Source organism: Emydura macquarii, unplaced genomic scaffold (assembly GCF_026122565.2).
Source record: "Emydura macquarii macquarii isolate MOO-44397 ecotype Brisbane River unplaced genomic scaffold, CSIRO-AGI_Emac_v2 contig_1876, whole genome shotgun sequence".
NCBI classification, from domain to species: domain Eukaryota; kingdom Metazoa; phylum Chordata; order Testudines; family Chelidae; genus Emydura; species Emydura macquarii.
The window spans coordinates 1,357,343-1,372,542 of record NW_027132013.1 but is presented as its reverse complement, the minus strand read 5'-3'; the positions used below and the strand labels follow the sequence as shown (position 1 = coordinate 1,372,542).

The window sequence follows — 15,200 nt, the reverse complement described above, 5'->3', positions numbered from 1 at the left end:
GGACTTTATAATATATAGCGTCAAGGTGCTTTTCAGGCGTCTCCGTTGTGTTTTGGCTGATTCTAGCCACGTGAGCGCACCGTGCAGCTGTGTACGAGTTGGGGCCATTCCACAGAACAGGAATCAAGACAGAGCTCGCAAGAAAAACCCCCAACCCACCCACCCCTTTCTGGGCGCCAGCCCCCCATCCCTTCTCCAGCTCTTCCAGCACTGCCTTTGCCTGCCTCATTCCCAGCTTCTCATTTGGAGACTGGGGGGGGGGGACGGACTGATCCAATAGGCTGCGAGAGGGGGGATCCGACGAGCAGCGGAGGCTCCAGGCGGCCTCTGCGAAGCGCAGGCGAATGAAGCTGGGTGGAGCGGGGGCGTCAGGCAGCCTGACGATGACCCCAGGGGCCACGGCGGGCGGGCTTGAGCCGCCCCGCCCCGCCAGGAGGGGCTGGGCGAGTGGGGCGGCCTCCCCGCGGGAGGCAGATGGGCTGTTCCTGGGTAGCAGTGCCGGCCGCTGGCGGAGCTGCTGCTGCTCCTCTCTCTGCCCTGCCTGCCAAAACCAGCCCTTCAAGTTTGTGGCGCTGCTCAAAAGAAACTGAGAAGCCGGGACCCCTCTGCCTCCTCCGGCCCTGCAGCGGGCGCAGCGCGGGGCCAGCCCAGATGGATTTAATTGTCGTCCTGTGGGCTTGCGTCGCCTCTGCGAGAGCAGGTAAGAGGGGCTGGCCGGGGCGCTGGGCGAGGGAGCCGTGCCCGTGGGGGGCTGATGCTAATCGAAGGGCGGCTGGGATCGCTCCCGGTGCACCGGGTGTTGTGGGGGGGGGATGCGCCCGGCTCTCCGCCCTGTGCCTGGGCGGCGGCGCCCTTTATTTTAAATGCTGTCAGTGGTCGGTGCCGCCCTTCTCGCCCTCCAGGTGCGAGTTAGCTGCTGCCCCGTGTGTGTGTGTGTGTGTGTGAGAGACCAGCCGTGGCAGGGGAGGGTTCGTGCAGCCGTATCGGGGGGGAAAAAAAAAATCAGCCCCATGGAGGGAATTAGCGGCAGCCGGGAAGGGAAAGTGCAAGACCCTTCCGTGCCGCCTACACCAGGGACAGCGGCAGCGCGCGAGCCCCGGGCTCAGCCCCTCCGTGCACGGGGGAAGGGTTGGCTGTTTGCACGCTGCGGTGGCTGGGTTAGAGAAGTCGGAAACTTTCATTTGCATTGGAGATGGCTCCTCGAGGGCCCTGCCAGTCCAGCTCCAACCCCACCCAGGCTGGGGAGCCGCCTTGTTTCCACCCCGGCCGCACGTTCCGAGGGGCAGCAGGCTGTGTGCTGTTCTCATTCCGTCGCGGCTGGAAACGTGCCTCCGTGGGCATGCCTGAAATAAACAACGTGTGGACGCAGCGATGTCTGTGTTCAGCTACTCCCCCCCTCCGGTTTAAAACCGTTCCCATGTGTTTGAGCTGTAGCAAAATCGGCTCGGACAGGGCACGCAACTGCCGAGGATTTTCCCCGGCTATAAGTTGCTAAAAACAGGCGACTCCTTCCTGCCAGGGAAACATCATTTTGCTCAGATTTCACTTCGGGGTTAGGCTGCGGTTTTTCGGTGGGGTCAGCCACCGGGGGGTGATTTCAGCCTCGCAAAAGCAGAGCGCTTATTATTTGTTATGCACATGGGTGGTTGTCCTTGTTTTCCTGGCTTTACAATGGAAATGGCATCGCGAGGGCTGAGTCCTAAGGAATATAGAGGCTGGTAGGGATAGGGACAGCTGGTAATCTGAATGTGCCAATTTCACACGTGATTTCAAAACTGCCCTTATAAAACCACAGCCGATCGCATAAAATATCAAGCTATCAGGACTTAGTGCAGTTGCAACTGGCGAGCAGATGTTGAATCCCCCTTATTTGTGTGGGTTTCTCACTCAGGAAAAAATCCTCCCTTATTGACTTCTTAATATTTCCCTATGGGGGACGCTTCTTATTTCACCAGTCTCCTCCAAGTTAGCCCTTGCTTCCTCTGTTCATTGTAGCAGGGTTTAAGAACCATTCTCTCAGGAAAGGTTTATGTGAAGCAAGATTCAATAATGAAAAGTTTCAGGAGTCTGCCTTTCTCTCACTCACTGCTGCCGTTTGTTCATGGAGGGGAAGGATTTGAAGTAAGAACAGGTGAAGGCTTAGGAACGCACACTTTTGAAAAGCAAAAATAGCAGGTCTCAAGGTTTCTTTGACTCAGGCAGAGTTTTGTGCCTTTAAGGTTGGGAGCATCATTTACAATTTCACACAGTCATTAGCCAGACTATTGTAAGGGGCATACTCATACAACAGACTGACTAAAAAAAGCTTTCTTATAAATCTGAGCTTTTTGAACAATCTTTCTCCTGTAGGAATATACAAATAATTCATTTTAATTCTGACTAGTCTGGCTGGTTCTGAGAGGGACTTTACAGCAAGTCTTATGATCATTTTGAAAGCATGCATAACAGATCACACATGAGCTAATAATACCTTGATATCTTTCAGCTGAAAGTGTTGCTATATTGGCTGCAATGGGGGCCATTTTAATTAAAAGGTGTGTTTTAGTAGGAACAGTTCTTCTTTGTAATATAGCCTTCATGTGCATTTAGGAATGTTTAAAGACCTGGCAAATCCATAGGAACAGACAGGCTGAGAATTCCAAATCCCTAAAACAAAGATTTAATAGAAACAGAAGCATGGTTTTCTTGTGGAGTCTTTGTTCTCTTTACTCTTGTATAGTGTACTACTCTAAATAGGTTTTGATTTAGGGTACATTAGGGGGATATTTTCTTGATGTTCAAATAATATTTTCAAGGAAATTACCTAGTAAAATCACTACATATATTTCCAAGGAAATCATTGTTTAAAATGTCAATTAACATCATAAAATATTACAGTATCACTCCATTATCTAATATCCCTAGAATTTGAAAGGTGTGATATAAGGATGTCTAAGGGAGAAAATATCTCGTTTTCACAGCTAATATAACACCAGTATTGCATATTGACACTCCAAATGGTAGTCAAGTCTAGTCTGAGACTAATTTATGTGGAATTGTGAAGCCATTTGGAAAGTTCTAAGTGTGCAACAATTGCCATAATGCTATTAATGGTCAATGGTAAAATACACATTATATAGTTCACTTCCTGCTACCACTCAAATAGCAAATATTTGTAGGAGAATAAGTAGAAACAAACTTGATACTATCTACTCAAAGTTCTCTCCCTAGTGCAACAAAGATACATACATATGTAAAGTATAAAGGATGTCTCATTTTTGTTTTGTTTGTATAGAGGGCCTTGCACAATGGGGTCCTGCTCCATGACTAAGGCTCCTAAGTGGTACTAGAATTAATCATTATTAATAATAATTTAGATATATCACATACTTTATGCTTTCTATATACCTATCCATTTAACTACTGGGAGTTTCCCATGATTACTGGGAATCAAAAGTGGAGATAAAGGTGCAAGTAGACTATGCAACTTGTCAGAGCTGGGAGACTGATTTAGTTTCTTTCAGGGATTTCTTGGTGAGGATGTTCATAGTTATGTGACTCAGACATGTAACTTACTATATTTAGTACCTTCAACTCTCATTTGGGCAAATCCCTGAAGTACTGTTTGTTTTTCTGTCCTAACAAAGACAAAAGTCCCACCGAATCAACCTGAGTTCTTCCTGAGTGAAATGAGTGAGTTAAGGATTTGGCCCACTGATTTCAATAGGAGTTGAGGACAGTGAGCAACATACAGGATCCTATCCACTGTTTGCACAACTTTAAAAGAAATAAGGGTCAATGGTTAGTTCTCCTTTAAAGGAGGAAATAGGATTTTCCAACTTTTAGTTCTACTTAAAAGACAAAACATAAAATACTGGCTGCTGATAGATATGCATGTGATTTTCTTTGCATGACTCTCCTACTTAAGATCTCTGAAAGAGAGAGTGGGAGGCCCTAGGGGGAACAGAGACCTGCTTATAAAATAGAACCTACTTGTTTGTTGCTTATTAATTATTAAATACATAAGCAGGGTTTTCTCTCTGTGTGTGTGTGTAGTGTGTGTGTAGTGTCAAGAGCCAGCTTAAGAAAATGACTAGTTATTTAAAACAACCTCTGGCCTTGCTAAAGAACTGCTATGATATTGAAATAGTTTCCTCTTTGGGAAGCTTGTTGATAGTTGGAAGGAGGCACAATATAACTGGTGGGCCAGACCCTCAGCTTGTGTGAATTGAAGTTAATGGAGCCACATTGATTTGTACCAGCAGAAGTCTGCTGCTGAATTTGGAATCTGTAGTTTTAATAAATAGTGAAGCTATTATGCTTAATTGGGTTGTCTATTTCTGCTTTATTAGGGCCCAGTTTTGCTCCCGTTAAAGTCAATGGAAGTTTTGCTACTGACTTCAATGGGTTCAGGATTTGACCTTATTTTAGTGGTCCATTGATCAGGATTAAGACATTTTGGGACTGATCCAGAACCCAATGATAGCAATATAACAACTATCATTGAACTGAGTGGGTTTTGGATTGGGCCCTTAGTATTTGGAACCACATATTCAGCCCTTCATTCTTCTTAAGTAGATGATTTTAGTGTCATAGAGTTTACTGTGTGCTTTTCTTTTGGACAAGACCCTAAAGAAACACAATCTATTTGTTGTGTGGACATTAAACTCCCCAGATGCTTTTTGCTTTGACGTCCTTAGCCAAAATTTGTCTTCCCCTGACTATTAGGTTTGTTTTGTTGAGTGTTGTAAGCTGCTGACCTCTATCTAGAGATGGATGCATTTCAGCTATATGCTGTGAAGCAGTGTAGGATGCTTTGAGATGAAATGCGCTATATAAATATAAGCTTTTGCATTACCATTTATTATCCTTATCTCTCTCTCCATTTTGGCCAAAGGGAGGCATTTTTTTTTTTTAAATATCACTTTCTAGTAGTGGGTTTAGCTAGACAAAGATAAATTTGTGTAGGATGCTAAGATGATTTTTACTGAGAAGAGCTGGTTCAGCATTAGGAACATTAGCTCTGTAGATCTTGGAAAATAGAGTTAACTAAAGACAGTGGGCACTGTCACAGGATGTGGCAGTGCCGGTCTGAAGGAGATGTCAAAGTCTCCTTGGAATTCAAATATGGTTGTTTCTGAGCATCTGGCATGGATTAAGCCAAAGAGAGAATTAAAGCCCAGTGTTGTTGCAGAATTTCTAGAAGTTTATACCTCCTGGTTTATTCAGGTTCATTCCAGTTGTCTTAATTTTCTACAGAACTGTTTAGTCTCATATTAATATGAAAGCATAAGGGCAGCACACTCCAAATAGACTTAATTTGGCAAGCTAGAACTGTGTTTATGAAGTCAAGTCTTCCTGTCAGTGGTCTCAATCCTGCAAGGTGCACAGCCTCTCAATTGCCACTGTTGGAGTGAGGTTAAAAGAGAGCACTTTGAAGTTTCCTTTTCAATAGCTTTTATTACTCTTCATGCATTTTGTGAAATGCTGTCTTCTACATCAGCACATCATCCCAAGGTATTTTAATACTTGAGTAAAGGAAAAGGAGAAACAAGCGTTTTCTGGCATAATCGATTTATACATAGAATTTCTGCCTACTACTTGTTCATTATATATCCTGACTGTTTTTTAGAGAGTCTATTAAAAACTCAAACCAGGATTCTTGCTACCTAACTGCTCAAAAAAGCACCAGTCCTGAAAGAGCAAAGGAAGCAATTTAAACATAAAACTGGAGATCACTTAGTGGAGATTCATCTGGCTATACACTACAGGTGAAATCTTGGCCCCATTGACGTCAATGAGTTTTGCCATTGACTTCAGTGGGGTCAAGATTTTATTTTAGGCACCTACTCCTGCTCCTAGAATGAAGTTAGTAGCAAAACTTGTTAGGAGCATGATAGGATTTTACAACAGGTTCTTGCTGTACATGCCAGGCACAAATCTCCGATTTCATCGTTCACCATGCTGACAGATGGACCTTTTGTAACAACAGATCATGCTGGTCTCCTGCCATACCTCTTGTTCCTTGCTGGATAAAGTTGGCGCATTTAACCACCTAAAGTGTTCTATGAACAACAACTGTCCTGAGCCTCTGAGCTTAAATATGCTCAGCAACTTTATTTGTTACCACTTGGGCATGAATACCCATTCTCCTCTTCAATGATGGTATGGAGATCGTGTACCAGCCATTTCCATCAGGATGCTAAAGAATACCCTGTTATCAGAAGCTCATGGGGGGTCATGATGTCCAATTTGGAAGATACACTACATCTAACTTATAGTGAATGCTGGAAGTAAATAACCTAATCTATTAATATTAAAGAGCAGCTGCATTTAGGCATGGAATGCTAGGATTCTTCAGTTGATCGTGAAGGGAGTATTCAAACTTCAGTAAGTCCTTGGTAATAGTATAGCTCAGTGAATATGAGCATTGCTAATCCAAGTGATTACTCATTTCTTCTCCCTGCTATTTTCTTTCTGTCTTCATTTTGTACCTTCTTACTATAGTTGGATAAGTTTTGTTTAATTGTGATGGTTCTTTTGCCATGTCATAGTGATGTGTTAAATGCAGGGTCTTTCTTATGTTCTAACTTTAATGCAATAAAATCTGTGAAAATAAAAGGTACTAGCTTAATTGTAGGCCATGGAGAGAAAACATCTTTTCTTTACATCTGGGGGAGTTACTGTCTCTTAAGTAATTACTGTACATAGTATCTGCACATATACTTTACTAGACGTTCATCATTGTTGTTTTAATACTTTGATTTAAAATAAAAATTGATTGAACTTTTTTTTTTAAAAACAGTTGTAGGATTTGGAATGGATCCCAACTTACAAATTGATATGATCACAGAACTGGATCTTGTGAATACAACTATTGGAGTTACGCAAGTGTCAGGACTACATGCTAGCAAAGCATTTTTATTCCAAGGTAAATCAAACTCTTTAATTTAACTGGGACAGCCTCTGTCTCCATGAATTACTAAAAGACTGGATGTAAAACTTATTCCCTGTGCCCAGTGCTTGCATTTTATTATGGCTTCTGTTGTTTCTAAAATGCTCTGTTGTTCTACTGAAATATACTACTGGTGTTTTTACAGGGATAATATCAGGTTGTTTAAGCCCAAAATTTAAATGAAAACACTTTTAAAACATTCCTCTGTTTCATTTCCAATTGAATACTCCCACTGAGTTCCCTTGCGTGGGTCCAGTTGCACACAGAGATAAGAGGGGACAGTAGAGCCCTTTGCAGTGCATTGACACACTCTGATAGTATCCAAAAACTGGTGGGTTAACTTCAGTGGAATTGCATGGGTAAGAAAAGCAAGCAACATTTATCTTCACTATCCGGCAGAGGGACAAGCACAAAGTAAATCAATTCATGGTAAAATAAAAGATTTTCTGATTTCTAAAGTAATATAGGTTTCAGTATTGTAAGGTGCAACTAGTGAAGTGATTTAAAAGTAGGATTTTAAAGTGATGAGTGAGTGAAATCCTGGCCTCAGTGAAGTCAATGTGGGTTTTGCCATTTGCCAAATTTGCCATTGCCATCAGTGGGGTTAGCATTTCAGCCATTGTTCTGCCTTAAATAACAGAAGAAATTAGTTGCTCCAATATTTTTACATGAGCAAGTAATAATAGAAAGAGAGACAATTTTTCACCTAGTATAGCTCTTGTATAACTTGCTAAATATTAAATGAAAAACTGCCTTCAATGGCTGGTTTGTTTGTTTTTTTGTTTTAAAACAATTCTGAGAGACAATTTTGATTCTGATCTCACTTACACTGGTTTTATTCCATGAACTTCGCTAGAGTTATACATGATTTACATTAGTGCACATGATACAAGAATCAGACTTATAGCTTAGCGTATCCTTTACCCAGCTGGTACAAGATGAACAGATAGAACAGGTGCTATAGCAGAGAGACTATTGAAGATCATATTTGAGAAATTATGCGGGTTCACCCTTTTTTGGGGATCTGAAGTCAAACGGTTTCTGCTAATTCTGAGGTGCCAGAGTTATCAGCAACATCTATAATAGAGATATCAAGTTAGTCATTAAAAATCTGAAATGCTTCGCTTTAGATACTCTTCCTAAAAAGTCAGTTTTATGTTTTGTGCTGGAGCATTCCTTAACATGGCTTGCCTCAACTACTTAAAAGTGCAGTCATTCCTCAGCAGACTACAATGTCCTAATTGGCTTAAAATATTTTAAAATTTCCCATTGTGTTTTTGTGGAGTTAACTGAGAACACATTGACAAACTGTCAGCATAGATTTTTACAGTCTAATAGTCAATGCCGAATGAAAAAACTAAAAAGATCTGCATGTGCAGTCCTGGGCTCATTGTAACAATTGATATTAAAAGTAAAGTTGAAGGGATAGTGATCATGATCTTATATTTCTTTAGTTCCCTTTGTCCTGGAGGATCCAAAAATGCTTTACGAATTTTACAAACTAACGTAAAAACTATACGTGCTATGAAGTTCATCCACCACCGAAATGCAGCCACCTTGGGGGTAGAATGCTCATAGCAACTCTGGACAAAAGTTCATAACAGTAAGACAAGAATAAAATTCAGGGTCTTAAGTTTAGTATATAAAGTTCTTTATAACAGAGATTCTCCCCAAGAACAAAATTCTGCTCTTAGGTGCATGCAGATAACCCCCAGTGCATGAGCAATTGCCTCTTGCATACCCCTGCTCAGCATATTGGCAAGGGTGGAATTGCCCAGTCTGGGACGACTCTTGACCAGGGGTCCTTGGTTGTGTTACTCGTTCCTGGAGGAGGTCTGAAGGATACCCTTTTTGGCTGCCTTTAACCTAGGATGCAAATCCTGGATTATCCCTATCTAGTTTTGGGGGCTTTTCCTCAGTTATTTATTATTTGTTAAAAGGCAGCTGGTTGGGGCTTTATAAGATCCAGAAGTCAAATAAACATTGTCTTTCGTTGAGCGAGGTGGTTTACTTTTAGACTTTGATTTGGCCTTGTGCCAGATTGTTTGGTTCAGGATAGCTCTCTGTTTTCAGCTGGTTGGTTCTTTTGTTTAATGTACATGTTTCTGTATTGGTTTTACTGTATGGCACTTATATATTTGTTGTTAGCTGGGCTACCACTGTATTAAGTAAATAATAACAAAATAATACTTTTCCCAGTTGAAACTTCAGGGAGAATTTAGGAAGGCATAATGTACATTTCCCTGAGTTGGAAATTGGCTACATTAGACTGGAGCACTGAAGGATTGAATCACCGATCTTTGTGCTCATTTTATTTAACTTTTTTAGTAGTATTTCAGCATTACAGGTTTACATTGCAGTGCTCCCAAAATGACTGCCTTATCAAAATGACTGGAAAATAGCACCTAGATTTTTAAAATTGCAATGTTCTGTTGGAGCATGTCACTAATGCACTGCAAGTTGTCTTCTCTTCTGTGTCTTCAAGAGGTGATCCCGTCTTTCAGCTAAGCTTTGCTTTGATCATTTATTGGTGCACTTCATTCTTTAATGCCTGCTGTTCTTTGCCTCCTTGCTGCATATTGCTCCAATACCTGGCATCTTTTTCTCAGCCTTCAAAGTGGGGGAGCATCTGCTGTCTACCCGACTCTACTGCTGCTGTTTGCATAATTGGAAAGGGGACTGAGACAAATTCACTGGATGGTCACATCATTGTATCCGGACAATTGAGTATTCTCCGCTATTGTATATATTTTACCTGTGTGCCTAGTTTAGGATCGGTAAGGAGAAATTCTGAGAGTCAGATCTCTGGACTGCAATTTTAATGACGACTACTTTTTGTCCTTCTGATTCATCTTAGATAGTTCCGGATTTCAAAGACCCATTATGCAGTCACTTCTGAAATTCAACTGCATTGAAATCCCAAAACAGAAAATGAAGGTGGGGAGAGGAAGGATTGAGAAATTGTTACTTTAAATATAGGTTTAGCCTGTGTCAGGTGATGACTGCAACATGGTGTAGTTATGCATAGTACCAATAGGTGGCAGTAGAGCACCAGTTCTAAACTTTCTTGGGCCAAATTCTGCTTTTATTTACATCAGTGTAAATTCAGAATAAGTCCACTTACTTTGATGTATTAGTTACATTGATGTCAGTCCAGGATAATTTAAAGAAGTCAGTGGAGTATTCTGATTTTACACCAGTGTACCAGAGAGTAGCATTTTGCCCTAGAATTGGGATTTCAGTTTAATACAGGTTTACAGGCAGAGAAACACATTCAGCCCTCATATGTGAGCAATGTGAGAAAGGCAGTATCCTCTACAGTAAGGAACCAAAGCAGGACTCAGGAGATATGGGTTCTATTCCCATAACATCATTGTGTGCCTGTGGGTAGGTTAATTAGGCTGTGGTCCATCAAAGCACTTAAGCATGTGAGTAGTCCCATTGAATGCTGGCTGCAATTTAGCATTATGGCTTTTTCCCCCCATGTGAGGGAGTGCTAGGTTTTCCTCACTACTCCTCCCCTCCCCAGTACACTCTCAGTGAGGGAAACATAACCTGGACCTTTTGTATTCTAGGCAGGGCTGATAGCACCATTTTCATTTAAGGTTGCCTGATGCTTCCCATTATAAGAGCCTATTTTCAGTGGCTTATAACTTTGCTAAACTTTAATCACTCAGGCTGAAATGTTCCATGTTGCCTCTCTGTCTCAGGCTGAAGTTCTGGGAAAACCACAGCCAAAACAATTAAGCTGTTTCTGAGAGAGAGGCCAGGGAAAAATATGTTGTTTGAAATGTTAAATTTTCTTTATAAAGCTCTAGTGCCCCCATGCTTTGGAGCAGGAACTCGAAATTTGCCAGGGGAGTGGCATGTGTGTCAGGGATATGCTGTTTGCCAACCTCAAAAAATCTACCCAAATTTGGCCAAGTTATAAGCCTTTGAAAAATCAGTTTGCACATGCTCAGTAGAGGCTTCTTAGGTTTAGCAGCTAAAATCTCTGAAGATTCCATCCTCACTGAGCATGCTTGGGTCTCTTACAGCTCCTTGTGCTGATCAGACTGCATGCACTAACCCCACAAATTAACTGAGCATCCTGCATCTCCTACATGTGACCTGACTGCGCATTGGCCATCCTCACAGAGTGACAGAGTAGGCACCAATACAGGGCTACAGGAGTGAAGCTGGACTTTCCCTATAACAGCTGCTCTGGGCTGAGCCTCTCTCTCCTGTGGTCTGAATCACTCAGCTGCTGGCAGCATGGAGGAGGAGGTGGCTGCCTGACTCAAATGCAGAGGGGACAAGAGCTGGGCCTGGGGACTGGCAGGTGAGGGCTGGGGGAATAGATGGGAACAAAAAGGCTGGGTAGGGGGCTGGGACTGGAGGCAAACGGGGGCAGATAGAGGAAATTGGGGCTGGAAACTGAGTGTGGAGACTGGGACTAGCTGTGCAATGAGACTGAGGACAAAGAACTGGGGTTGGGGAGAGCTGGAGGTCTGAGTATGGCTGGGCACAGATACTGGGACTGGATCAGAGTCCTGAGGCTTGAAGACTGGGATGTGTAGGTGAGGAAAATGGGACTGTAATGGGGAAGAGACCGAATTGGGACAGGGATAGGCTGCAGAGGATGGGGCAGAAGGAGTCAAGTTGGGGTAATGGACAGAAGAGTCTGTGCCCTCTAAAGTATGTTTCCCTCCAGAGCCTGGAATAGAACGCAAGATCTCTGAGTCCCAGCCAATATCTCTGCTGTCAGCAAATATCTGTGAAACCCACTGGCAGTGTCCCATCCTCCTCTTGTGCTGGTCCCCATAGAGGATGACATGCTGCTGCCAGTTACTTCATTAGCTCAAGTGGCGTAGGTCTGTGTTGTGGTTCTGAAGAGTCCAACCCTGCTCATGAGCCATGTGGGTGTCAGTATGATGCTACATGATGGAATTTCTATTTTTTTCAGTTTATTTTAAAAACCCAGGAAATTCAACGCAAAAAACTATGTTGAAAGAGCATGATTGTTTACAAAATCAAGCTCTTAAAAGTTAGGAAACGTTTGAATTAAAGTTGCTTGCACAATCTTAATTCAGCCCCCTTGTACATATGCATTATGTTGTAGTCTATAAGACATGGGGGAGAAAACAAAATATTGAATACTTGCTTGTTAAGTGAGTACCATCCATTCTTTGCAGTGAAATGAGTCAAGGATCCTATGGAAAAAATGTGATCATGTAAAGTCTGTATCATAATGCATATATAGAAGGGGGCTGAATTAAGGTTGCATGGGCAATTTAATTCTTCTTCTCATCCTAAAGCATCTTTATAGATACAAGGAGCTGTACAGCATCATCATTTGTTCCTGTCCATGGCTTGTTCCTCCATTAAGCTCAGCTTGGTCATGTCCCTGCATACGACATCCTGCAATATAGTCAGTGGTGAGCCTCTAGGTTTGAATGACCTTGGTTGCATTGCATTATTTTCTTTGGCATCTTATCATTTGTTTGTCTTCATTGTAATCCTTTTTTATTGCAGCCAATCCGGTACTCTTTCACATCCTGCTCTTCTTCTCCATTTGTCTTTGCTTTACCCATGCAATTTACTAAAGAATTCTCATCTCTGCTGCCTCCAGCCTTCTGATGTCTGTTTCATTTAATGCAGCTGCTTCCAGACCCTAGAGTTATACTGTTAGTACACAGGTTTGATATGTTTTCACTTTCATAGATTTTAGATAACAGCTAAACACCAGTGCATATTGCAAACTGGAGTATTAGAACTTTAATTCTGGCATTTCCTAACTTTTGAGTGCTTGACATAGCAACCTTAATAATTTTTGTGATCTGTGTGTGTGTATGTACATTATATATACACGTATGTGTGGGGGGGAGGAGGGGGGCAAAGTATGGGTTTCTGTGTGTTATATATATGGCAGTGAAGTCATTAAGCAATGTTTTCTCTCTGCAAAACTCCAGCTATACAAAGAGCTAGGATAAGTGAGATGAAATCATTTTCATATGGAACAATTAAAGATTACTTGCAATATAATTACTGAATAGCATTCCAAGGCTCTGGAGATAGCTAAACTAGAGTTAACCTTTTCAGTCCCTAGAAATGATGCCATGCTGAATAATCAGACAGCCCTTAGGATATCACACCCCCCGCCCCAAATAGCCTGACAGCCAATGAACACTATTGGGAATGTCCAGTATTTGAATTATTTTGGGCTCTACGAGAGATGAGCCCAGCCACTCTTACAGTGGCAGGTCCAGCTAAAGGCAAGAGTCTCTGTAGTTCAAGAAAGAGTTCCTTTATCTCTTTTGATAGTAGGTCAGTGAGAATGCTATCCACACCTCGATGCTTCCTCTATTCTGGTAGTGAAATTGTTGCATCATGGGTAAACCTGCCCCATTCTTGCTGATCAGTCCAATCCACTAGCTAGGATGGGAAGACAGCATCTGGGGAGCCGACTGAGGAGGTGTGTTCTGTGCAGAATACCTTGTGCATCACTCTGTATTGGGAGGCAGGCTGCAGGATTGGTGGGGCAATGGGGATTGAGGTTGTAGAGGGGCTCAGGAAGCCTGGAGACCACTCAAACCTTTGAAGAACTTCCCGGCACATACCCTGGCTACTCAGGCTGTGCTGGGGCTAGGTTTCTGTCCCATTGGAACATATGGCTCTGGGTAGGGCTAGGTGACATTTTGAAAGAGCGATCATTTGCAATTTCACCAGGTCTTTAAAAATAATGCAATTTCTGGCTTTTAGTGACATTTTGTGGAAGCTACCAAACCAATTCTGGTGTTTGTTTTTTTTTTTTTTTTTAAAGTCTTTTTATGGCAGCCACACTCCTTTTTCCCCACTGATAAAGCTGACTGGTTGGAAACCAAGGTCTGGGCCTCATAGATTTTCATGTGGAGAGTGGGTGGGGAGGGAGCTTGTCAATGATCATGAAATTTCACTTTCTAAATAAAAAAAAAAAATTTTCATTTAGTGTTGCTAAAATTACTGTGTTTGAACAGTTTCTACCCTGCGGAAATGTGCAGGAGAGGCAAAAATATTGCTGTGCTATCTACTCCTGTTATCTGAATTATTTTGGGTTTCCCAACATGTATGTATGGAATAGGAGAGAACTCTGATCATACGTTGTCACTGTCGCTGGCAGTTTTTTCTTCCTGGGGCACAATAATTGTGCTGCTTGTCTGTCTGCATTGACACTGTAGTATGTTATGTAGGGTGGGGTTGGAGGAGGAGATTCTCTGCAGCCAGTGCTTCCTGATATGCTAAAAGCCATGAACATTTCTGGCAATCTGTTGACAAAGTCCTTTAATGAAGATAAGCAGAGTGAAAACAAAGGATGTTTATTCTCCACTTGATACAGAGTCAGTAGGGCACAAAAGGGTAACTCCTAATATTGCTAATGGGAGTTGCAAAGCTCTAAACCCTAATATAGCAATGATAGCATGCACACCCAGATCTCTAAGGAAAAAGTGTTCAATTCAGATAAAAATATTAGTAACGGTTTTCAGGGTTTCTTGGCGCTCCATCAGAATGAGAATCGAATGTGTTGTGCCTTTGTCTTAAAGGGATGCTGTCAAGTTAATAATCACACGGGGCCAAATTCCATTGTCCTTTCTCAGTTTGAATACTTAATGAATAATCCCATTGGAGTTAATGAAGTGACTCACTGAAAAAGGTACTATTTAACTGGAGCAAAGATATCAGGATCAGGCCCATAATAATCATCACAATGTTATCAGCTAATAATCATATATTCTTTTATTCAAACTGCAAATATTAACATCCTGATTTACTTCCCTCCATTTATACTGTTAGTTTACGTTTTGCTCTGAACTTGCTGAAGTTCATCCTCATACAGAGGGGTAGGCATATATGCTACTGAAGTTCTATGTACATTTAAGTGGGTCGTAACTGGGACGTAAGTGACACATCAGCCTTTGGCTTACCCTCTGCATAGGGATGAATATTGCCCAGTGAATACTAATTACTTGGGCAAGTAGTTCTAATAGGCTTGTTTCTTAGTTTTACACCTGTGTAACTCCTTTGATGTAACTTGATTTACACCAGTAGAAGTCAAAACAGAATTGCCCCCATTACTGCTGAATAAATAAGGAGCTGTCTACATGGGGAATTATTCCAGAATAGCTATTCCTGATTAACTTTGTGTGTAGGTGCTCTTATTCCAGAATAAGAGAGTTTTAAGAGTGCTTACACATGGCATTCATCTAGAGTAGTTAATCTGCTTTAAATTCACACTTTAGATAATTCCAGG

General features: G+C 42.0%; 1 protein-coding gene across 6 annotated transcripts in view; it reads left to right on the top strand.

Moving 5' to 3' along the window:
* Positions 1 to 452: 452 nt before the first annotated feature.
* NELL1 (neural EGFL like 1) overlaps positions 453 to 15,200 on the top strand; it is a 394,533-nt gene continuing 379,785 nt past the window's right edge. For all 6 annotated transcript variants that reach the window (XM_067558184.1, XM_067558183.1, XM_067558182.1 and 3 more), the window contains exons 1-2: positions 453 to 700; positions 6,785 to 6,910. In XM_067558184.1, the coding sequence (XP_067414285.1) occupies positions 475 to 700; positions 6,785 to 6,910 (352 nt within the window). In that variant the 5' untranslated portion in view covers positions 453 to 474. The remainder of the gene's footprint in view (positions 701 to 6,784; positions 6,911 to 15,200) is intronic.